General features: G+C 35.4%; 1 protein-coding gene across 8 annotated transcripts in view; it reads right to left on the bottom strand.

Moving 5' to 3' along the window:
* The window catches only part of FRYL (FRY like transcription coactivator), a 295,909-nt gene that overhangs the window by 65,652 nt on the left and 203,991 nt on the right, over positions 1 to 26,266 (bottom strand). For all 8 annotated transcript variants that reach the window (XM_073237639.1, XM_073237642.1, XM_073237641.1 and 5 more), the window contains 16 exons: positions 25,691 to 25,876; positions 25,337 to 25,423; positions 23,222 to 23,490; positions 20,811 to 21,003; positions 19,885 to 20,009; positions 16,505 to 16,562; positions 15,053 to 15,144; positions 12,464 to 12,636; positions 10,740 to 10,900; positions 10,105 to 10,215; positions 9,143 to 9,297; positions 8,734 to 8,833; positions 7,487 to 7,655; positions 3,827 to 4,086; positions 3,340 to 3,480; positions 208 to 376 (listed from right to left, as the gene is read on the bottom strand). In XM_073237639.1, coding sequence (XP_073093740.1) covers positions 208 to 376; positions 3,340 to 3,480; positions 3,827 to 4,086; positions 7,487 to 7,655; positions 8,734 to 8,833; positions 9,143 to 9,297; positions 10,105 to 10,215; positions 10,740 to 10,900; positions 12,464 to 12,636; positions 15,053 to 15,144; positions 16,505 to 16,562; positions 19,885 to 20,009; positions 20,811 to 21,003; positions 23,222 to 23,490; positions 25,337 to 25,423; positions 25,691 to 25,876 — 2,449 coding nt within the window. The remainder of the gene's footprint in view (positions 1 to 207; positions 377 to 3,339; positions 3,481 to 3,826; positions 4,087 to 7,486; positions 7,656 to 8,733; positions 8,834 to 9,142; positions 9,298 to 10,104; positions 10,216 to 10,739; positions 10,901 to 12,463; positions 12,637 to 15,052; positions 15,145 to 16,504; positions 16,563 to 19,884; positions 20,010 to 20,810; positions 21,004 to 23,221; positions 23,491 to 25,336; positions 25,424 to 25,690; positions 25,877 to 26,266) is intronic.

Raw genomic sequence — 26,266 nt, 5'->3', positions numbered from 1 at the left:
AAGCATGTAAATATTAAAAATCCTTACATTGTCAAACTTTTTACTCATACAAGGATTTACAAAGTCCTGACAAGTTAATTACCATACATGACTCATGTTTGCTTATTTTCTTCATGATGATGTTTTAAAGCAAATACTTGCTAAAACGAACAATTGTATAAAGCTTTTCTTTTGAAACAAACGAATCAGTTTTAAATAACTTCTCACCTGAGGTGACGGAAGGGATTTTATAGCTGGAAGTGATGCGGTAATATGGGGGGTTATCCATGTGAGTGACCCCTGAGCTGACAGGGTCAGTCAGCTGTAGTTCACTCACTAGCTCTTCTAGCAACTGCATTGTTTTGTCTCTCCCTAAATACACAATAACTTTCTTCACCTGTCCCAAAAGAAATTGTTCAGAAAAGAAAAATTTTTATTTCAAAATTTGCCTTCAAATTTTATCGGAGGAAGTTCAGTTTTAAATGACAGATGAATAAACACAATTTAAATTTGAATATACACTGGTCAGTAAGACATTAGTCAGCTTTCTAAATACTGTCCTCCCACTAACCCTCAACATTGTATCTATGACCTACATACATTGTTTAATGGTTTTCACAACATTATCTACTTCCTTATTTGCTGCTTCTTTTAAGAAAAGTAAAAGACACTTTTATGTAAAAGTTTCTTTTTTTAATGGAAAAGATTTCAATTAATTATCATCCCAAATTTTCCCCTTATTTTTAGTCAGCCAGTCGCCAAACCCAGGCCTTATTTTATTCTGCCTTCCCCAATCTCTATATTCAAACCAGAAGTGCAGAGTAGTGATTAAGAGCAAGGAATCCAAAGTACACTAGAACTCATGCTATCCTGCCTGGGCTGGAAGGCACAGCTACAGCTTACTAGCTACGCCATCCAGAAGGTCACTCTCATTCTGCAAAATGGGGATAACAGCACCTACTTCATGGAGTTGTTATAATTAAATCAGATTTATAAAGCACTTTAAAAATGTCTAGTACATAGTATGAGTTAAGTAAGTGAAAACATTTCAGTAGCATTCATTATTGGTTGTGTTTGAGTAATATATATTATTGAAATAGCTTACTATCTGATCAGCTTATCTCTTTTTTACTCCATGCTTTAATCCTTACTACTCAAAGTATGATCCTAGAAGCATAGGTATCATTACATGGGGCTTGACAGAAGTAGAGTCTCAGGTCCATCTGGACCTCCAGAACCAGAACCAGAGCAAAAGCCTCAGATGATACGTATGCACACAGAGAGGTGAGAGGCTCTGCCTTAGATGACTCCTGGACAAATCTCAAAGCATGCTTTATTATATCATATCCAAAATCTTTTAAGAGTTACCCATTAAAAACTGACCTCCTACACACAGCTAGCTCTCTTTAAACCCAACCTGGTCTACTATCTGCTAAAACTCTGTTCTCGGGTGCAGTCGCCTCGACCATGCAGGGTGCATTCTGCCTCTGTGCCTTTGCTTTGTCCTACTGTGAGGACCTCCGGCTGCCACTCTGACCCTGATCCAGTCAAGTCTGCAAGCCCACCTTCCTCCCTGCTGCCTCCTCCATGATGCTTTCATGACTTTGCACAACCAGATCTGGTGGGCATTCCAGTTCCATTGAGTGACAGAGCTAAACAGCTCTATGATTTTGAGGAAGTTATTCTTCTCCCCTCTCTGCCTTGTTTTGTCTTTAAAACTATCGTAATCTTACCAAACTCACAGATTTAGTCTGAGAATTAAAAGAAATAATGTAGATGAGGTGGTTGTACCATGCTTGGCCCGTAATAAGTGATTAAGAAATGGTAATTAAGGAATTACCATTACTGTCACTAAAAATGGCTCCTTTTAATAAATTCATGGCAGAAGGTTACTCCTGAGTTTCACTGATGTCAGCTTCTTGGAATTATAATTTCATGGCTGTTTTTAGTTCAGCCCAAATCACTCATTCATTCATCCAATGAATGGGCCCCTTCGATGTGCCAGGCAGTATTCTAGGCTCTGGGAAGGCAGCAATGGACCAAACAGACAAAAATTCCTGCTCCTAAGAAGCTCACCATCTACTGGATTGACTGATGCAAAAAAGTAAAATATGTAACATGGCTGGTGATGGTAAGTGCAAGGAAAATCAACAAAGCAGGTAAAAGAAAAAACAAGAGTAGGTGGCAGGCAGGGCACCTGCAGGTTTGGACAGGGTGGCAAGGGCTCGGTGAGAATGGACACTTGAGGCATGGCCTAGAGGGGAGGGAGTGAGCAATGTGACTCTTTAGGGAGAGGGAGGGCAAGTCAGTGCAAAGGCCCTTGAGTGGGGATGCCTGCGAGGGCAGGGCAGCAGCGGGGGCAGCACGGCTTAAGGGCAGAGGAAGAATTTTAGGAGGTATGGTCAGAAAGGCCATGTGGGATCAGGCTGGTTTGTACCACACACCTACCTTTCTCCAAGTGCTTGTCAATGAATGTTGATCCTGTATCATGCCTTCACCACACTGCTTTCAGTAATCAAGCTGACTGGGGAAATGTTGGGTAAAGCAAAGCTACTGAACAGCTTGTTTAAAATAGGACCTGTAACATTTGCGGCAGCATTCTGCAGAGATGGTCTTCTGTGGAACGCACTTTGAGGAGATGCGACCGTGTGACTGAAATCGACATCTGTATCTATACATACATGGCTGCATACATGTGTGCACATGTTCACTGAACCCTCATGTTTGGGAGTTTCATACTGTTCTGTAAACTGGAGCCAACTTAAGTACTGCTCCTCCCTAAAGGTAAAGACTGCCCCATTCTTCACTGGATATCTTTTGCCAAGCGTTCCCTTGCTTCTAGAAGCCTTATCAATTCTATAAGCATTGCTCTTGCTCACCATCCTGCTCTAATATCCTAATGTAGCTCTCGCCTAGCAGAAACTGTAAGCAACCTCTGTTTTGTGGTGTATGCCTCAACATCACTTTCTCTCAAGTATCATCTCTAATCCTCGTAGGCAGCTGTGGGTCCCAGCGTTCACTCCCACTGCTCTACAAAGTTCCTGTGGAGCCCTTTATCAAGGCTGTACTTTATTAATTTACTGATTTACTCAAGTAAACTAGGTGTAGTTTCAAGAGATAAAATCTGTGTCACCCATCAGATCGTAATGCCCAGAACCTAGCAGAGCGCCTGGCTGGCAATAATGCTGGGTAGTACTGGTTGACTTAGTCAGTGAATAAATCCACATGTTATTTCCTGACCATCATCCGCCCAGCCTTGCTTTGTCTCTGCTGGTCTCCTGCTGCCCATACTCAGAATACTACAAAACACCAGGTACATATTATTTTTTAAAAAATAATTAAATGAACTTGAATACATACGTAAGGCAAGAGGCTTGGTTCACTATTCACTCCACAAATGCTGATCAAAAAGTGCAAAATGATTTTTAGGTTTTTTGGCCAGCCATCTGCAAGTGTGGTCCACACATTCTCCACCTCCGACCAGGCCAACTCATCACCGTACTAGATGCACGAAACACAGTACTTACTTCAGGAATGATTGTCTATTAAACATCAAACTTGTCACACCATAAAATACTAGAAAATAATGTTTTTACAGACAGCTTTAATCTTTTCCATACTTTAGAGGAATAATCATTTCTTTCAACAAATGTAGCATAACCACATATGATTTTAGTTCCTTCCCCAAAAGATATATCTAATGTGAAGTTTCTTAAAGAAATAAATTCATAATGCATATTTGTTTAGCTATCACAGGAATATCTAATCTCTTCATCTCTTCCTAACCTTGCTTAGTAATCCTGATTAAGTAATTCTGTGCGGCAACTGCAAATGAAAGCCCATTCACCTTTGCTGTCATGTACATCAGGTTGTTCAAAACCATTGCAGTGGCTTGTGGAGATCCCCAGCCTTCCCCTCGTAACCAGCGCCTGCTGGTCACCATAAGTTCTTGGTCTTTTAAGGAATCATCTTCTTCTTCATCATGTCGCCTGGCTGTGGGCAAAGGTTTCAAATCTACTAACTCGATGTTGTTCATCCATGGTAATAGGTAGTGAAGCATGACTTGCCGGCCGGCGGGGTGAGCTGTCTGAATTCTCTGGCTTATCTCTGTAATCAAAAACAAGCCAGAAGAAGCAACAACTGATGGAATTTCAGTTTCCTTTGATTTGTAATGAATTTCAACATCTCATTCTTAAAGAACAAGAAACCAGATTTTATTCATTCCATTTAAAAATTATGAGTACTTTCTCCTTTGAATAAATTTGGCTTCAATAACAGCATAAATAAAATTAACAGCTAACATAAAACACATCTCCTTACTTTTATACAAAATACTTTCTGGTGGTTAAGATATATAAATGTCTGTATATTATTGGTGGGATTACAAAATGGTGTGGGGCCAATATGGTCAACAGTATGGCAGTTCCTTAAGAAATTAAAGATAGAACCACCATATGCTTCAGCAATCCCACTTCTGGATATATATTCAAAAGATTAAAAACACGGTCTCAGAGAGATGTTAATTCATGTTCATAGCAGTGATATCACAACAGCCAAGAGGTAAAGGCAACCCAAATGTCCACTGATGAGCAGATTAACAAAATGTGGTATACAGCCACACAATGAAATACTATGTAGCCTTAAAAAGGAAGGGAATCGTGTCACATGCTGTAACATGATGAACGTGGAGGGTATTATGCTAAGTGAAATAAGCTAGTCACAAAAACACAAATTCTGTATGATTCTATTTATGTGAGCTATCTAAAGTAGTAGAATTCATAGAAATGAAAAGTAGAATAGTAGTTACTGGAGCCAGGAGGAAGGAGGAAAGGGGAGTAGAAGAGAGAGTTTTAGTTCTGCAGGATGGAAAATTTCTGGAGATCTGTTTCACAACAATGTAAACATATACAACACTATTAAACTGTACACTTAAAATGATTAGGAAAATTTTATGAATTTTTTTATCTCTGTAAATAAGTAAAGGTAAATATAAGATAAAAGACGATCTTTATACATGGATTAATTTAAATTGACCCTTAAGAATCTCACATTTTTGTTCTCCCATGAAATGCTTGGTACTTTTACATTTACCTCATTTAATGTTTATGAAAAACATGAACTGAACAGTTAGTAATTTGCCGGAGGGCAGACAAGTATCAGCAGAAGATTAAAACACAAGGTAGAATCCAAAGCTCAGGAGCCTTTATACACTGTTTAATTTCCATAAACCACTTTAAATAAAAATCGTTTTTTCTCCTCTGCACCCATTTGCCCACCAGAACTTGTACTTATTTACTTGGCAGAAGGAGTGAATATGAAGTGCTGAGATTTGGAACACGGTTCAGGAACTGACACCCCTGGGTTTGAATCCTGGCTCTACCACACACGACCTCCTGACCAAGGGTGGACCTGTCAACCTCTGATTCTCAACTTATTATTCTGTAAAAGGAGGGTAACAAAAGTAGTTGTCTCACAGGATTATTGTGCATATTCAACATAGTACCAATGAAGGGCTCAGTCCAATGCCTTTGCACAGATGTGATCAATTCTAATTTTTTACAAGAATCCCTTCTATTAATACATCAAGTGTTATTGCCTCAAGTGTGAGATATATAACCTCAATCTCTGAAAGCAGTTGAATGAAGAGATTTTGGATGGGGAGAGACAGTGTGTGGGGGAGCTGGGGCCATGGTGATAGCCTGCTCTCCTTTAGGGAGACATGATCTCATGAGAAGGAGGCTCAGGATAGAACCCTGGGAACACTGATATTTAAAATATGGAAACAAGAAAAGAATCCACCACAAGTAACAGAAAAGAAGTCCATGGCAGAAAGCAAACCAGAAAATAATCTACTTCCAGACATCAAGAGAGATGAGAATTTAAAGAAATGTAAGGTGACTAACACTAATTGCTGTGCAAACTAGCAAAGAGATTGAAGACTAGAAGTCAGACAGTAGATTTATTGGTCAGAAGGTCTTCAAAAGTTTACATAGAGAGGAAACTCACACTAATGAAGTCTAAAGGCCATTTAGGAAGATGCACAGGTGTGAAAGAGGAAAAGGTTATGAAGAGCAAGGGTGGTCCTGGAAAAAGGAAGGGGCAGGGCTCTTAAGTTTTAAAGTGGGCAAAGGTTGCACTGACATCTATACTGTAAAATCTCTAATAAATACTATGCTCATGTTGCCTTGGAAACAGTAAAAGTGAAAGCTGCACTATCTAGGGTTATAGGATGTGTTTGGTTGAGAATAAACTATTTTAAGCAAAGGAGTCATAATTAGATGACAAGGAGACTCAGCTGTGGGCACTGTCTACACGTGCACCAGCTACCCTCCTGACCAGTTCCATAACCTCTGAGTCATGGACTCCTCTGCAATCTGTGCAGGAGCCTCTAGAAGCCCAGCAGCAGTGGGACCAGTGTTCATGGTGGCCACTACTTTATGTGGATGACCATCCCCATCCAGCGTGAAAGAGCCATCAGGGCTGTGGGAGTTGTGCAGAGGAAGGGGCATGATTGCCACCATCTAGCAGTGCAAACCAAACAGGTGAACTGCTTTAAGGACTAAACGGTGGGAATAATTTAAGCTGTTTTTTTCCCACTCATGCCAATTAGTGATAGGAGACAAACTATTTCTACTGCTGGTATGGGTACAGTGGAAAGACACCCAAGGAAGACTAAGGCTACTATGCCTTGGGCCCGTATGAAAAGAAAGGACCTACAGCAGAACCCTATAACATGCTGGGTGCCTATTTTGGTAACTGGCCAGCCTGCAGACTAGAATGAGACATTGCTGGTGAAAAGCAGAAAAACTAGCTGAGTGTCTTTTGTGTTATTAAGTAAAACTTTTCAGTTAAAGGATAAAGCACTATGGGGGTATTTGCAACAATGTGTTGATTGGACAGTAGGTTAAAGTCAATAGACCCCAGAATTCTCCTAAAGTCTAGTCTGGGAGATCCAGATAGATATGACATCTTGCCTGACACGTAGCCCTGATGTTCTAGAAATCTGTGGCAAGATGTTTGTTGGACCCAAGAAAAGGAAACTGGACCAGAAATCAGTGTGGGATCCTAGCAATAGTTTTGTTTAGGGCAGTATAGGACCTTTTCCTATAATTAGAGGTTTGATTTACAGAAAGAAATATGTACCTTTAATCCTGCCATTTTTATTATTAAAGCCATACCAAAACACAAGATAAAACACATGTTAGAAGATTCAGGAACTTCCACATCTGCTAAAGAAATATTTTTGAATTACAGGTGGAGCCCCATCCTACCTTTTTTTTTTTTGCTGGGGTGGGAAGAAAAGGGAGGGGCCTTGTGAAGACTTCATTAATAAGATATCTAAACACCTTGATAGATCAGTATTAAGAGTTTTTACTAAAGAAAGAAAATTCTGTCATATAAAGACACGTTTTACTTTGAATCAACTTTGATTCTTTACAATTTCCTAAAAGTAGTTTTTTAGAAATGGTTGCTAAAGAAACACTCTTATCCAGTTCAATGATCGTACCTGAGAATATGGCGAGAGTTAGCTCAGGATATGCCCTTGCTAATTCCTCAGACAACTGATAATAGGAAACAGAATATAAATGTGGCAGAGGAGACAGCTGGCTGAGGACTCCATCTGTTCTCTGAACCTCCAATTTGTGAGCATAGCGAAACATCTTCGGTTCCAGGATCTACAAGAATGTAATTTCATCAATTTAAGATTTTTATGGGCCCTCTTAATTTCAAACCTAATTTAAAAAATGAAATCTCCTAAACAATATTTCAGTTTAAAACAATATATATATATATATAGTAAAGTATTTCAGATGTTAATGTCTAATTCCAAGAAATGTTTGCAAAAGATCTGTAACTGCTTATAAGGCTTTACATTCCTTGTGTGTAATGCCAGTGGTCTGGTTTAGTAGAATAGTCTGAAAATAACATTAACAACTTAATATACAATTAGTTGAAGATTTACAACTTTTCTGGTTAAAAAAATATGGCTATATGAAATGTGTAAGTGAAAAAAAATCTTCAAACATCTTGGTTAATCACATATTAAGTAGAGAATGTAAGATAAAAATTCTTTTGTCATGACACTATGTAAAGAACTACACTATTGACTTTCTTCTTAATTACAAAGACATTAGAGTATAATTCCTAAGATGGTTTATACCAGCATTAGTGTCAATTCAAGCCCTTTGGAAAAATCAGCACCTATTCACATCCCATTTTTAACCCTTCATTAAGAGTAAAGACCTCATCCTATTATAATTAGATGAATATTGTATAATGACATATCCAAGTCTGGTAAATTAACCTTCTATGTTACTTTTCTCAGTCTAATACAGAAAAATTATACAAGGTTATAATAAAAAAAGCTAATTACTTTTCACTTGGTTCTCAAAAAAACATTTTTTTTGAGACTCATGTTATTCTTATCTGAATAGAAATAGTTACATGCACACACAGGCCCTAACTACTGGATTTTTGTAAGTACTTGCACATGCACACAGGTGTGTGTGTGTGGGGGGGGCGGTAATATATATATACCTCTGCAATACACTCCTGAATAGTTTGTATTACTTACAGACTTAAATAACCCATATTATCTTTGTCTTCTATTTCTAATGATAGGAATTTATACTATACCTCACTATCAAAAATAAAGCTAAGTGTTAGTATATTATACTTTAAGGGCAAGAGTAAGTTGTGGTGTTTCATTAAATCCTGAGTAAAAAATATTTTAATTAATATTTGTTTACAAACCTGTAAAAGTTGCATAGCAACTTCATAGATACTTCGAGAAGAATCAGCTGCTTTGAACAGTATTAGATTTAGAAGCATCACTGTGTCACACTGATAATCCCTAGGGACAAAGTTTATAGGTTAGGTAAACAATGCTTAAAGGCTTTCACACCAGTTAATAAATACGATATATGGAAGACAAGGCTGTAGGGATGCAGCTTCTAAGTCCATTAGGTGACTGGGGCTTTTAAGGCAGAAGGTTCAACAATGAATAGATGATGATTATTGTCATTATTTTGACAGAATTTTATTAGAGCTTAAGGAAAGAAAATACTATATGTTTCTTAGTGTTTGTGAAATTCAAAACGAAACACGTTCTTAAAGATAAAAACACTACAAAATCCCCCATGAAAGACAGTAGCTTAAGTACCTGTTCTGGAAAACATTAGCTATGGCTTTAAAGCAGCCAGCTGCCACTCTCTTGGAACCAGTGTAGCATCGGTCCACGGCCCAGTACATCAGGTTGCTCTGATCTGGGTTCAGCTCCAGCAGTAATGTAACTGCTTCACAGCCCAACTGATGAACCTATGTAAAGGTCACCAAATGGTTCAGAACAGAGAAAGTTACATGTTATTTAACTGTCTACTTCTCTACATTTTATTAAAATAATATAATGCATCATTTGTTATATTTAACCACAAAATCCAGTCTCCTTTTGTTCAACTCCTTCTCATTGTATTTAGCCAGAAAAATATGACAGGGAAATTTACTTGGGCTCCTGCTTTATACTCAAGACTCTTAATAGTATGATTCTGTCCCCCAGAAGAGCCCTGAAAGCAGTTGACGAATATCAACAGTGATGAAGTGCATTCAGAAGAGTGAGTTATTAACCTCTGTAGTTATTTTTACCAAGTGTTATTCTTGTTTTTTGATGACCCAATAAAAAAAATTATTCTGAGGAGGAGAAATATAAATCCTGATTTAAACTGCGGTTTGTGTGTCTTACTGAGAGTTAGGAGGGCAAGAAGGGATGATTAACTGGAGAGTGGTCAAAACCTGAAATCAAACAGGGCAAATAACATTCCTTCCATGGAGCTCAGGGTGTTCTATGTTAGTATTTTATTTATAGACTTAGAATTCTATTGTGGGACCTGTATATACATTGCTGTATTAATCCTATAATATAAAAGGGAAATCTGAATTAATCAAATGAACAATAAGATTAGAAATTTCTTAAATTATGGAATCCTACTTAATTTTACATAGTATGTTTTTAGCATAAAATTCTATCCTATCTTATTAAAAAAAGACTTCTTTTCAGTGGGCTGCACAGTATCTCCAAATAATGCAGTGCAATTTATTATGAAATTTTAAGGGAACTGTCATAATTACCTTTTTGTCCAGAGAGTCCAAAATGTTATCCAACCATTTGTACAAATAGCCATCTGATGACAGTCCTACATTATCTGCAACAGGGCCACAACACAGTACAGCAGACATAGCCTTCAAACAATAATATTAGAATTACATTTAAAACATTTAAGAGGTTAAATGTTGGTTGCTTAATGAGACGAGGCAGGATATTTTTACCCATGCTTAAATAAACAGAGTTATCTTCCACTTTTTTTGTTTACAAAGGAAAGCATAGTAGTAATTTTTGTAACCAAGTAATTTATTATAAGTAAGTAAACATGATACCAAAGTAGACATGGAATTTGAACTGGAAGAGAAGAAAAATAGAAAGACTAAGAGAAAGTATTGATGTAGGAGAAAAACAGGTACTTTTTGAGGTAGTCCTCAGTCCTTTGAGAAAATGGCATCTAGACTCTTAACTTTTTGCTCTGTATTTCATGTATTTAAATGAACTTATGGTATAAATGTCTGAATATGGCAAGGGAAAGTATATTCTAATACTTCCAGGTACACAGAAGAAGCCCCTGTCCTTTTTGTAATACTAAGCACTATGAGATGAAATTTAACTATACTCTTAACAACAAAAAAAAGAAATCAGACTTATAAGTAAATACCTTTAGTGCACAGTATTGATGTCTATTAATTTGCATATTTCTGTCACTGTATCTGTCCAAGGGCGTAAACATGATGCTAAAAGGACCTGCCCAGTGACTGAACAGCATAAAGAGACTGTGACGAAGGCTCTGTTGAGGAAAAATACTTCTTCTCTGGTGTACTGTAAATTAAAAAAAAAATTATTTCCATTTCTTTTTTACCTTAACATGCATGTCAACTTGTTATTGAATATGTAAAACCATAAAAAAGAAAGCAAAAGTTTTCATTTTAACCTACCCCAAACCTCCATAGTGACAAAGATTATTTACATATATAAAAGTCCTAGAAACAGTTGCAGCCTAGGTCCCACATAATGTAGCAGCATCATGTGAGACTCAGCCGAGTAGGCACAGCACTGCCCGAGGCTGGTGCAGAGCAGGAGTCAGGACCCTGCTTCTCCTTGCACTAGCTATTGTAAGCTCAGCTAAGACATTAACATGGACACAACCTGGGTTTTGATTCCTTGGTAAGTGATGGCTTTAGACTAGATGTTTTTAAACTTTGTTTTCAGAAGCACAGCTGTCTTTATAAAAGGATCCTTACGTGTCATCTTGATGTACAAAATGGACAAAGTGGGAGCTGATCTATCTGGAGTAAGGTGTGAGGCCTGGTGTCCCAATTCATCCTGTGGCCTCTTGCTGATGGCACCCAAAGAGAAACAACATAATTTGAAAACTACTAGTTTAGATGATCTCCAAGGACTCTTTCCACTTTAAAATTCTACTCTGCAAGTACTCTGCATCAATGCTTACTAAAGAAACTCAACACTAGCATAATGTACCAATCTGGAAGTCATAACAAATGTTTAACAATGGACTGAATTAAACTTTTACACTAGGGCGCTTTAGATTAGAACATTCAGAGGGGAAAAAATGCTCTTTTCCTCTAAATAGCATCATTTGCCCCTAAAGGTCAAAACAGGGCTCCTGCACTTGAAATTAATGTACTTAAAAGGCTTACCAGACCCTTTTATAAAATACCCTGCTTTTATAAAATACATAAAATATGATGCTCCTAATTTGAAAGTCAAATGTTTGCATATGCTTTTGAAGGTAACAAAAGAACTTGAATATTTTTTTCAGAAAGAAAAAGAAAATTTGTATTTAATTGTATACCAAAGGCTAGAGTCACATTTTTATATCTCATACTTGTAAAGAATTTGATTCCTTAAATTGTAGTTGCATGTATCAATCTTTCTGGTGCCTAAACCAGCACCTAGCTTATAGTATGTGCTCAATAATTAGCACATACTGATAAATAATTAGCACATGTGATTAAAGGAACCAATCAATAACACTGTACCCTTGTTATACTTTACATAAAGGGCTCACTACACACCCCCTCTAGTTATTCAAAAGTATTTTGTTAAATCTATTCTCAACTACCCTTTGGAGCATTGTGTTCTTTGCTCACTACATCTAGAATAGTTTGTTCAAAGAGCTTATTCTGACTTGTTTTAATTTTTGCATTTAAATAAACTTGATTATCATTGAAAATCTCTACTGGGTTCATCCTGATTTCACATCATAGACACTAAATCAAACGAAAAACAAAACACTTACCACCCATGTTCACACATTTTTCCACAAGCTGCTTTATCAACTTAGATTACAAGCCTTCAGGGGCAGAAAAAATGCAATGGTTCTGTAATATTCAGTAACGGTTTAAGAAACTGATATAATACCTGGAACATTCTGGATGATATTCGCCACTAAGGCACTAAAATGGCATCGTATATCCTTCAGTGTGTCAGAGTCTTTTTCATTTTCTGCTTCCAGGAGTTGTCTAGTTAAGTCTACATACTCCAGTAAAGTGTTGTTGAGGAAATGTGTTTCATTATCAAGGCCACTACTTGCACTGAAAATATTGAGGAAAATAAATGATATACAAAATGTGACTTAAAATTATAATTTAAGTCAAAACAAACTCCTAGTAATCAAAATCAGAATAATATATATTAAACTTTGCATGGTCATGATAGTGTGGAACTTAATATACAAAATTAAATGAACATGATTTTGATTTACTAAAGTATAAAAATAGATGGTGTGTCATAATCAAGGAATTGGTATGCAATTTACATTATTCAATTCCATTTCTACCTTTAATCAACTATTCTGAATGCCAGATGTTTTCCTCTCTGTCAAAATAAGGTAGTAAAGAGGCACATGGGATAGGGAGGATCAATTTAGAAAGGCAGAAAAAGGAAAGATGAGGTCTATACATTCTCATAGTTGCCATGATATTCACATTATGGCTTTAGCATAAATGACCAAATATTCATTAGGTACTTATTCCCAGCAAGATTCTAGGATAGGTATTACTGGGGGTACAAAAATACAAAGAGAATTCAAGTGAGGATGCTGATTTTCAAATCTTCTGTCTAGATCTATGGAGTTGCCTCAAGAACCTCCACAATAATAAAGGCTGTGCCTGGAAACCACTGACTGGAAGGGGTTATTTGGTTAGAGTCAGAAGTCTTGGGTTCTAGTCTTGCTCAATCAGTGTTTAAGCATTTAACCAGTAGCTATTTCAGAGCATTTTAGTAAGAATATGAATCTCTCACTACATGAGTCCTAGTAAACTCTAAGTGCTATGTAAATAATTAGCTAGTACAATTTACATTTATTTTGGTCAGCTTTTTCTTGTTATATTTGACAAGGACTTCTAATGTATGTGATATTAAAAGTAATTTTTGTAATAGTTGTGAACAGTTTCTTATAAAAATCCTAAAGCCATCAAAACAAAAGTACAGAGTCACAATGGTACTACAGTATACTTAAAATACCAGTCTACAATAGTAAGAATACGCTGAATGAATTCAGGAATTCCTCCTTTATTCCTCAATTTTCTCTTTTATTCCTCAAGCAAATGTTCTTAATTTTTGGGTCCTGACTTATTAGTGGATGGGAACCCAATTTAGTAGATTGCAACCTGGCCCAGAATAAAACATTCATTCATTTAGCAAATAATCATACAGGGTCAATTTGATGAACACAACAAACATCCCTGCCTTTTTGGCATTCAAAATTCATCTTTTTTTCTTTAACCAAGGAAATAAAACGTCCATAATAGCAAAAGTCTTAGGTTCATTTCTCTTAAAAAAACAAAACTGAAGCCAAAATATATGACTGAGCTCAAAACCATTACTCAATAGTGAGTATAGCTTTTGTAGTTAAATTTTAAATAGACCAACACCTTGCAGTTCCCCAAAATAGGACCATTCGAAGATTCTTCATTCACTAACATTACATTAAAAGCAACCAAAAAAGAAAAAAGATTCAAATGTGTATTAGGCTAATTTTTTCCATCAAGCCCATCAAGTTTTAAATTTGTTTATCCTAATTTCCACTGTTTTATTTTTGTGTAGGGCAGAAAAAAAATGATGGTTTTTTTTCCTTCTCATTTGCTGTACATTTACTGAAAAAGAAAGCTAAGTCAATGGTTTAAATTCTCGTTGATTAATGCTCTGTTTTAAAAGCACTTTGTCAATAGCATTTGATGTTAAATATGAAAGGTGTTAGGTACACTAAGAACTAATCAGGATAAGTGTTAAAGTAACAATACTACATTTGTTTGATTATTAACACTTTTTTTCTCAAGATCTCTTTCAGTTACCTATTTTTTGGAAATGGTCAGATCCATTTTGTTTCTCCTTCAATGGTCAGGCAACACCATTACTCTGCTAAAGAAATAGTTATTTCTCACAACAAAGCTGATGCGATTTTCCTCAGCGGGCTGATGTCAAGACGCCTTTCTTCAAGCAATTAACTCCAGGTTTATGCTTTTTGTGTAGGTGAAGTGTGCAAACAGAATTATGATTTTGGAATTCATAATCTTTCCCAACAGGATATATTGACAGTTGATTGGAATAAATTTGCAAACCTTATCATGTTTAGCCATTAAATATATGATTTTTACAAGTGCAGAAGAAACAGATCTTTACAATGAGGTAAGAAATAGTGAAATCAGTCACAGTAAAAGGCTACTGTCCACTTATCTGGACTACTAGGTCCTAACAAATACCAAAATCGTAAGAATATTATACCCAATTTTACCTGAAGCAGTCTAGTTCTAGTGGTAGATTTCAGTACCTTTCTTAGCCATTGGTGAACGTGTTGGATGCCTCTGATTGGCAGGTGATGTTTACAGTGACGCAGAGACTTCATTGTTGCTGTAAAGGTACTTTTCTGTTTTTATATACCTCATAAGAGAAAAAATATTACATTCCCTAATCATTCCAAAGTTTTAAAAATCTAAGTCCAATACTGACCTGTGACTAATGACACCAGCATCTGCCAGCAGTTCAAATATTCGTACCAGTTGTACTCTTAAAATATCTCGACGCCTGCGCCGTTTCATATTCTATTCCAAGATATAAAGATATTAATTAAAAATCTTTCAGGGAAGGTGATAGAAAACTTGCTGGTGCTATTTGGAAAGGATAATGTGAATGTCTTATGGTTTGGGGGCTCACCACAATTATTTGCGATCAAGATTTCGAGCACTTTGATGGCTACTGCATCAGAAGTATGTGTGGAGAGTTTGAAATTAATAAGTCAGTGTTTATTAATTGCACGTTGCTGCTTTCAAGTCTCTAAAGAGCAGCAGCTATTGTCACCATCTCCCTCTCCTGCTTAAATACTTCACTGGATCTCCAATGTTAACAGCCTCTGCTCTAAAGCAGATTCATCTAAGGGGCTTAAAAAGAAAATTTCTGGGCTTCACTCCAGGGGTTGTCATTCAATAGGCCTAGTACTCTGTAACATTTAAGCAAGCTCTCCAGGTAACTCTCAGACACCAGAGCCACATGGTGATCACTGCACTACTGGATAAAGCTGAAACCAGGAGTCTTCCATCAGATCGTTCCCATCTTGCTTTCCAGCCTAATCAATCAATCACTTTCCCCATAATACAATCACACAAAAGAATCTGCAATGTGCAAGTTCTTTAATAAAGTTTGCAAATGCTGTTCCTCTGCCTCAAATGTCTTTCCTTTGATTCTCTACTTGGGAAATACTTCAAAATTCACCTCAAACATCATCGTTTCATCTCTCCTGCCTTCTTTTACACCACAGGCAGAGTTAGAGGCTTTATTCTCTGTAGCTCTTATAACCCCTTATTTATGACCTTATGTGAGTGTATAGTTTACACATCTGTCTGTCCCACCAGACCTGTGGTTTCTAAAAGTTGATCAGAACTCAACATAGATCTGTAGACTTGGTATCTAGACCTGCGGTTAGCAAAATACTGCCCTCAGGCTAAATCTGGCCCACTACTGCAGAAATAAACTTTTACTGGAATATAGTGACACCCATTTGTTTAACAGTCCATGCAGTAAAATTGAGTAGTTGCAACAGAAGCAGTATGGCCTGCAAAGGTATTTTATATTTTTATAATTTTTTATATTTTATATTATTATATCCAGATAGAAAATATTTACTATCTGGACATTTACAGAAAAGGTTTGCCAACCCTGATCTAGATGCTGACTGACTGTCCTCCCTTCAGCTAGAGCAATTTAACATCTGTTTTATATAATGGGTTTCTGCAGAAGATCTCCTGTGGAGGAAAAAAAAGAGTTCTGTGTATTTAAAAAATGTTGAAAACTGCATTAGACAATTTTTTACTTATTTGCTTCTGAATTTCTAACTTTTGATATAATATAGAAGACAAGAAGTGTTTGTTAAAAAAATATTTAATGATAGAAAACTACACAGCTTACCTCTGGCCTTCTTTCGAGCGCTTCTTTAATTATGGGATGCAATTCCTCTATTAGTTCCCTAGAAGAAACATGATATGCATTCTTTTAACTAGTAGCTCAACAGATATAATCTAACATGCACAAATATGTAAATACTAATGTAATGATGTACAATGATAAATGTTAATGCCAATCCTACTTTTTAAAATACAATTTTTATTATTTTGTTTTGGTAAATAACACATGCACATTGTAACATCTGGAAAGCAGAAAAATTATAGGCCACTTATTCAGATTTGTAGTACTAATCAAATTTTTCTGTTCCAATAATTTTGCAGAACACACGCATCTTACATAGTAGAAACTATAATATATAAGGTGGTATCTTCTTTTTTTTCTTTACTTAACACTAGCATAATGACTTTCACATGCCATTAATTAATTTATAATATTCTATTTAGGCTGGGACACCATAATTTTCCTATCTTATTACTGATTTGTTAAATCTTATCTGATTTTTGTTATTGTTATTATAAATACTGCCTCAGTGAACATTTCTGTACATTAATCTTTGTCTTTATTTCTGATTATTTCCTTAGGATTCTTACAAATGGAATTAATAGGTCAAAAAACATGAACTTCATGAAAATGGTAATACCTCTGCTTTTATTTTTATTTTAGACTGAAAATGTACTCATGATAGAAGATTGGGAGAATATAAAAGGCAGAAGAAAATAAAGTGCATTCACAATCGCATCATCCATAGGAATCACTGCAGATGTTGAAAGCATTTGCCTCAGAATTGTTTCTATTTATGGAAATCTGTTTTTTAAGAAGTGACATTTCTGTGGTCTTACTGTGATATTAATGATAATTAATATCAAAAATATCAGAAAATATCAATAATAATATAAAATATGTATGTAAATTTCTTCTAAGTAATAATCTAATTCTCTTGAAAAAGAGGGGAAAAACTATAGTTTTAATGAATAGACCAAGATTATAAAATTATAGCATCACTGTGTAAAACTATAAGACACTGATGAAAGCAACTGAAGAAGCACAAATAGAAAGATATTCTGTGCTCATGGACTGGAAAAAGTTAATGCTGTTAATTGGCCAAACAACCCAAAGCAATCTACAGATTTAATGCAATCCCTATCAAAATATCAGTAGCATTTTTCACAGAAATAGAACAAACAATCATAAAATTTGTATGGAACCACAAAAGACTCTGAACAGCCAAAGCGATATTAAGACAGAAGATCAAAGCTGGAGGCATCATGCTCCATGATTTCAAACTGTATTACAAAGCTGTAGTAATACAAATAGTTTGATATTGGCATAAAAACAGATACACAGATCAATGGAACAGAATATAGAGCCAAAATAAACCCATACAAATAAGGTCAGTTAATTTATGACAAAGGAGCCAAGAATACACAATGGGGAAAGGACAGTCTCTTCAATAAATGTTGGGAAAACTGGACAGCCACATGCAAAAGAATGAAACTGTGACTATTATCTTACCCCATACACAAAAATGGACTCAAAATGGATTAAAGGCTTGAATGTAAAACCTGAAACCATGAACTCCTAGAAGAAAACATAGGCAGTAAGCTCCTTGACATTGGTCCTGGCTCTGATTCCAAAAGCAAAGGTAACAAGAGCAAAAATAAACAATTGGGACTATGCACATTAAAAAGCTTCTGCACAGCAAAGGAAACCATCAACAAAACGAAAAGGCAAGCTACTGAATGGGAGAAAATATTTGTAAACCATATACCCAATAAGGGGTTAATATCCAAAACATATAAAGAACCTATACAACTCAACAGCAAAAAAACACAATCTAATTAAAAAATGGGTAGAGGATCTGAATAGACATTTTTCAAAAGACAGACAGATGGCCAACAGGCACATGAAAAGATGCTCAACATCACTAATCATCAGGGAAATGCAAATCAAAACCACAATGAGGTATCATCTCTCACCAGTCAGAATGGCTACTGTCCAAAAGACAAGAAACAACAAATGTTGGAGAGGATGTGGAGAAAAGGGAACACTTACACACTGTTGGTGGGAATGAAAATTGGTGCAGCCACTATAGGAAACAGCATGGAGGTGCCTCAAAAAATAAAAAATAGAGCTACCATATGATCCACCTTTCCACTCTTGGGTATTATCCAAAAGAAACAAAAACATTAGTTCAAAAGATCTGTGTATGCACCCCCACATTCACTGCAGCACTGTTTACAATAGGCACGATATGGAAACAACCTAAATGACCACTGATGGATGAATGAATAAAGAAAATTTCATATATATGTTTTTATTATATATATATATATATATATAATGGAATACTACTCAGCCATAAATAAAAATGACATCTTGCCATCTGTGACAACATGAATGGACCTTGAGAGCATTACGCTTGGTGAAATAAGTCAGAGAAAAAGACAAATAGCATGTATGGTCTCACTTATATATGGAGTCTAAACAAACCTAAAACAAAGAAAAATACTGAAGTTCATAGATTCAGAGAACAGATTGGTGGCTCCCTGAGGCAGGAGGTGGGTGGTCAAATAGGTGAAGGAGGTCAAGGGTACAAAATTTCAATTATAAAATAAATTAAGTCATGGGGATGTAATAAACCCCATGGGGACTATAGTTAGTAGTACTGTATTGCATATCTGAGAGTAAATCTTAAAAGTCTTCACTGTACACACAAAAAATTTCTTTAACTATGTATAGGCATGACTATCAACTAGACTTATTGTGGTAATAATTTCTCAATATATACAAATATCAAATCATGTTGTACACCTGAAACTAATATAATGTTATATGTCAGTTACACATCAGTGAAAAAAGTCTAATTCTCTTTAATGAGAAGGGGGAAACTATAGTTTAAATACAACAATATCATGTTATATTAAGGAAAGGTACATAAGCAAAGGTAACAAAATGTGTAACTGATGTTACACATCAATGAAAAAAGTCTAACTGTCTTTACTGAGAGGGGGGAAACTATAGTTTTAAACAATAGACCAAAACTATAAATAAAAGCATCATTGTATAAATAAATCAGGTTGGAAAGTATTAAAAGATTTACATGGCTTTTTATCGTTTTTAGAACATATTTATACATATTGTATATTTGATTTTCACACTAATTCTGTGAAGAAAATAAGGTGAATCTTATTTGCTCAATCAAAATGCAGAAATAATGGATCAAGTACTTATTATATGTCACACGGCTAGTTAACTAACATGGTAAATGTCAGGACAGATATGAATGATCCTTGTAATAAGTTCTCTACCTCACCTTCTGTCCAAGTGGCCACATTTAATGCATCCTCTTTCAGTGCATAGAGAAAACATATGAAGATAATTACCTAAAAGCTCCTGGGTTGGTCCTGCCAAGACCTAGAACAAGGGATTCTGTGATTTCCATGCTCTCAGAGCGCATCATTGGAACTATGTGCTTAAACAAGGATGCAGGGGATGGGATGCCAATAATCTGGAAAAAAATACATATTTATAGCCACCAAAGAGAATACATCCAAGTATATAATTTAACATTTCTGTAATATTTGGTCAAGGACAATGGATAGATGTTTTTAGCATGAATGGTGCTTCAAAATTCACCTGAGGTGTGATCTAAAAAGGTTAAATGATTTGTGTAATGGCTCACTCCAAGTGTGTTAACAGAATCAGGCTTTGTGGGTCTCTTAATTTCTTACAGATACCTACCATTACACAATAGCCTGATCCCTCCATCAGACAGATATTCTGTTTTTGATTCATGAAAATGAATTCAACAAAATTACTTCTAAGAGTCATCAGTGTTGGTTAGACATCCAGGTCTTAAGTTTTCTAAATTTTCTTCAATTACTTTATAAATGTTTTGTGTCATAATATGGAGACTATACAACTATTCCTATCAAGTATGATTTGTATCATTACGTAATTTAGAAAAATTCTAAAAAAGGTATTTCATCACTTAAACGATTTCTTTTGGCTACTGAAAAGTGTGAGCACTATAGGAAATAGAATAAGGGAAGGAGGAAATGAAAATTACTTAAAAAATATTCATTATAGTGAATTTAATGAGCATGACCCTTTTCCCCCCACAAAGATAAACTCTATACATTATTGACTCCAACCAGGAATCCATAGTAGTGGGATTTCTTGAACTACTTCGATCATTAGTGCAAGTAATGTACTTTTCCACCAAGTTACTTTATTGTCCTGGAAAAGAAATTTTAGAACACTATTATATGGTGCCATTCAGATTCAGAGGCAGACGTGGAGCACTTACTTTGGAATCAATGCTATAGCCACTATCAGGGGTTGACGCCAGCGTCTCAGGAGGAGAACATCTCACAGAACCCGTGGATGTGGAAGATGGGGACATTGCTGCACTGCAGCAAAGAAGCAGATAGTTTCTCCACAGGCCAATGTAGGAGTCACTGCTTGTGGTAGTATTTACTTTCTTAGCATTGATGGGGCTACTTCAGTGGGGAAAAAAACAGGTAGATACAAATAATACACCATGTTTTGAAAAGTTAATTTTTAACTAATGCTAAATTTCTATCAATTTAGGGGAGATAACATAAAGTTTTTATTACTACTACTACTAAATCTTTGTGGAATGATGTAAGATATACAGGAATAAAATAAAAGACTGAAAATTAAAACATTATAGGATCATTTCAACACAATCTATTATTCCTATGTCCAAAGTTAATATTTTATCAGGCCACATCTTATAACTTAGTTTGTATGTTCAAGGTAGACAAAAAAATGAAAACAAAATGAAGATCATCTTTAATCCCATACCAAAATAAGCACTTCATTCTACTGTACATCTTTAATTCATATGTGTGCATGTATATAAATATAGGAATATATGTCTTTTATGGAAGTCAAATATTGTTTCTTTTGTTTTGTACCTACTTTTTATACTTAACATATATTTTAAATATCTTCCACGTTATTTCAGTTAGTAGTAATTTTTCCCTATTTTACCTGACACTGTACATTTGAATGTGTGCTTAGTTATAAGAGTTTAATTATTTTCCTGGGTAACTTCCTGCAAATGAAACTGCAGAAGAAAAAGAATATCTACATGTTAAGGCTTCTGTCAAATTTCTGTGTTGAAAGATTAGACCAAAAAAAAAATATGTATGGAATGATGCCATAAATCTTTCCAAACATCAAAATTCTGTGGGGATTAAGGACTGAGGGCAAAACAAAAACAGGAAAAATACAAATAGATAATCCTTGCCTTCAGTAGATTTATAAAATATTAAGATAAGTAATAGATACATTCAATTCATTAAAGTGCCTTAGTATGTTAGAAAACGTTCACAGCATTTGTGAAAGCAGCAAAACAAAAAACCAAAAATCTATATAATAATCACCACCACTCTGTGTGTTTGGGGAGGTAGACAATACAAAAATAAATAGAATGTGTCAGATGTCAGGTGATGCTAAGTTTGATCAAGGGAAACAGCAGAAAGGGGAAACAGAATGGTGGTAGGAAAGGAGCTTGTAATTTAAAATATGGTAATTAGGGGTGACTAAATAAGATGAGGCCATAAATTTTATGCAAAGTGCCAAGTGTCAATCTTCACTTAAAAAAAAAAAATCCACACACAGTATCTGAAAATATACATAGATATATAATTAGCATGTATATGTAAGGAATACCAAAAAAAAATATATGCAAATCCAAAAGAAGAAATCATTCCTCTGAGTTGGAGATGAAGAGATGCTTTTAAAAATAAAGTGGAATTAAGAGATATGCCAGATAAGGACATGCAGGGGATAGGGAAGATAAGAGGCATTCTAAGCTCATGTTAGCAAAAGCTCACAGAATGGCAACTATAGATCACATTTTGTGAACTTTGAGAGGTTTGTTTTGGATCAAACCTAAGAATACATGGATGGCAATGACAGACAGTAAGGGAAAAAGTAGACTGGAGCCAGGTTTGGAGAGCCTTTAATGTAAGCCTATAGCATAGTAGTTTGTGTAGAGGAAAAAGAAAATGACTTATTATCACATATTTCTAGGTTTTGGGTTTATATGGGCAAGTTTCATGAGAGACTCATGCAATCTGATCAATGGCACACTGGATAAAGTGAAATGAGGAGTCTGGTTCAAAAATTCTCTTCTATGTTTAGGAGCAACAATAACTTAACTGCAGTTTATAATGACCTTGGAAAACACTCTGTCCCATCACCAGTTACTCCAAACCCTTAGCATTATTACCCTCAACACCATAACCTAATTAATGCCATTATCACTAAACCCTATCGGCAGATGGACTTCCTTATAACATCATCAGGGAAAGTAAGGTCACTGAGCCTGGTTTCTCTTTACTTCTCACCCTTTATCTACAAACTTATCTGTATCTATATCCATCCTTATCTTGAGATTCTTTCCTCATTAATTCTTTTATTCAGTACAGATTCAGCAGACATACACCATGTACCAACCACTGTGTTATTAAGTAACTTGATAATTACAGTTTGGTGAGACTGAATAACATGAAAAGGATGAAGAGATTATGAGACTATATTCTTTACCTCTTTCATCTCCCTCCTTAATAATCAATACATTGTGGCATATTATTTATGGGATTTCTAATTTGTATAATTTTTCAAATACATACATTATAAAAACAGTCTGTATGTTTTCAAATTTACACTGGGAAAATCACTTACTTTATATCAACCTGTGGGGATAACAACTGAAGTCTTGTGTATGCAAACATCCAGGCATAGCTCACAGCTGTACAGCAGTGTTTTGGAAGGTTCTCTTGCTTTAAAAAACTGGAGAGACTTATAATCCATGGGTCTTGGCCTTGGGTTACATGTGCAAATATCCATATGTGTGATGGACTGATCACATCAAACTGGTGGCTAATAGGAGAAGAGTTCCATTCTGCTAATGTTTGTAAATCTATTGAGCTAGGACAATACAGCAAAGTAGTCTATGTAGAGAAAAAAACCCAATCAATTATATTTTAATAACTCTCAAAGTTTTGCTATATGAGTCACTTTAAACTATAAGTGGCCTATTAGCTTCTAGAACAGAGGTTCTAAAACAGGAGTAATATGAGACCCAAGATGGGTTTAAGGGAGTATTGAATTCCTGAAATCACATGTAAGCTTTTTTGTTTATGTGTGTACATGTGTTTCTCTGGAGAAAGATTCCATGGCCTTCATTAATCTCAGAAGGATCTATAAATTAAAATGGTGAAGAACCACTACTTATGTAATTCATACATGAATATACAACTTTCATACTGAAGCTGCTGAGAACTCAAAAACAGACCATTAACTTTCATGGTGATATGCCCTACAGAACTTAAGTGAAACAGATGGGAAAATGGGTTCCTCTCCAAATGCACATTATTAATATTTGCTCAATGATATTCCAAGTTCTTATTCTGAAGAAGTAAAAATTTAACTTCAGAGCAAATTATGTATCATTTGAACAGTAACAACAAAAACAAATGCAGTCTTAAACTGAACAGAGGCTCAATTCATTCAACAGATATTTACAACATCCCTGCTATGAGCAGGGGGTGGGTTTAGGCACTAGACAAGAGACATCCTTTACTCCTTTTGTTGGCATAAGTCATGGTTAATAACGGGAAACAGAATTCTTTAAATTGTACAAATTTATGATCATCTCTTGTTTATAAAATTTTTCTATCTCCCATAATCATAAATAACTTGTAAGTTTTAACAGCCAAGTGTTACGCAGAAAGCAGAGACCCTTACCCAACGTATTCCAGAAGAAAAAAGTTTCAAGTGGTGAAGTTTGATAGTTACTCTTAAATCAATCTTGACATCTAGATCTATGACGCTTTTTTTCAAACCCAACTAAGAAAGCTTGCATAAGCTTTCACTACAAATGCTTTCTTGACAATGCCTTTGTTGACAAAGTGCTGCTACTTCATTTTAATGAGTCAAATTATTTATGACTCTGGCATGAAATACTACATATTTACTCCATTGCACTTAAACTTAGGTGGCAAAGCAAACAAATATAGTTATTTTGATTCAACTTTCAACAAAAAATTTTACCCTAGCATTTTTAAGCAAGCAGCACATCTATGTCAAGAATATTATATGCTATAATAAGTAGCAAATAGTAGTCAATAGTAACATTAAAGAGAAACTTCCTAGGCTGGACAGAGTGGAATCTTACCAAGACAAAGTATTTTTATTTCTGCCGGGAAAAGGGCTAATCACAGCATCAACGAGTACTACTTTTAAAAAATATTTATTTTTAAAGAACTTCACGGTTTTCAAAAATACTTTCTATTCAAAAAAATTTTTGAAATATAGTTAATATATATACAATATCATATTGGTTTCAGATGAACACGGTGATTCAATAATTATATATATTACTAAATGCTCACCATGGTAAGTGTAGTTACCATCTGTCACCACATAGATGTTACAATATTATTAGCTATATTCCCTATGCTACACTTCCATCCCCGTGTCTAATTTATTTTGTAATTTGAAGTTTATTTTTCTTTATCTCCTTCACCTACTTCACCCATTTTCCCCTACACCACATGGTAACCAACAGTCCATTTCTTGTGTTGATAAGTCTATTTCTGTTTTGTTTTATCTATTGTTTCATTTTTCAGATTCCATGTATTAAGTGAAACCATATAGTGTTTGTTTTTCTGGAAGAATTTTCTAGTACTTTCTAGAAAATACTCTCTAATGCATTACATTTGTAAGGGAAATTCCTGTATGAATGTCTATCTTAAGTTCCAAAACAAGACTGAATAGCATAAAATCATTAGTTACTTGATCAGCCCCAGTGAGATGGATGAAGCTCTCTAGAATGGATGGGCTCAGCCTGTCCATCACATCTATGGCTAATTCATCATCACCCTGTAAAAAAGACATCATAAATTTTTAAATACTTAGGAAATTTTAAGAAAAGTTGCCAAATCTAAGTAAACATAAAAAATTCACTTTAGCACTATTTGTTAAAAAAAGGAATCAATGGCAGGTGGATTAGTTTAGACCCTGCCAGAAACACTTCATTATAAAGTAAGTTATACCTGCACAGTATTAACAGAAATGGAATAAGGATGGACAAAAGGGTAGTATATAAGTATTTTCATTAGATAACTAAATGATATACCTAAATCTTACCTTCGGTATTTCCAAAAGTGCAAATAAAGCCCGTATTTCTCTAAGGACACTGACAGCTAATCTCCTAGTGGCAGGTCGACTGCTACAGAGAATGACAAGTGCAAACCCTTCGACCACATGGAATACATTGGAATACAGGCTCCTTTCCAGAGGAGGGGGATGAGAGGCTCCATTAGCTACACCATGCTTGAAAAATAAGCAGAAATTAAATATAAAAGAAAATAATATGAATAAATATTCCAGTAAAACAATAAAGAGTAAAGCAAATCATATAAATTATAGCTACAGGTCTGACTCAGCTCAGGTAATCTAATGTACACAATGCAAAAAAGCATTTACTTGGCAGTCTAAATACTACGTTGTACCTAGTAGCTTCTATCATTCTCTGACTATTTCGTGACCTTGGAGCAGACCCAATCGACCACTCTTGGTCTAACACTTCTATGTGGAAAATGAGGGGATTGGATCATCTCATTCAAACTCAAAACGGTGGACCAGCATGGCATTATCTCAAGAGCTTGTTAGAAACAGAGATTTTCAGGCCCCTGGTGGTATCTACGATCTTCAGAGGTTGAG

Source organism: Manis javanica, chromosome 5 (assembly GCF_040802235.1).
Source record: "Manis javanica isolate MJ-LG chromosome 5, MJ_LKY, whole genome shotgun sequence".
NCBI classification, from domain to species: Eukaryota; Metazoa; Chordata; class Mammalia; order Pholidota; family Manidae; genus Manis; species Manis javanica.
This window is presented reverse-complemented; position numbering and strand designations above follow the sequence as displayed.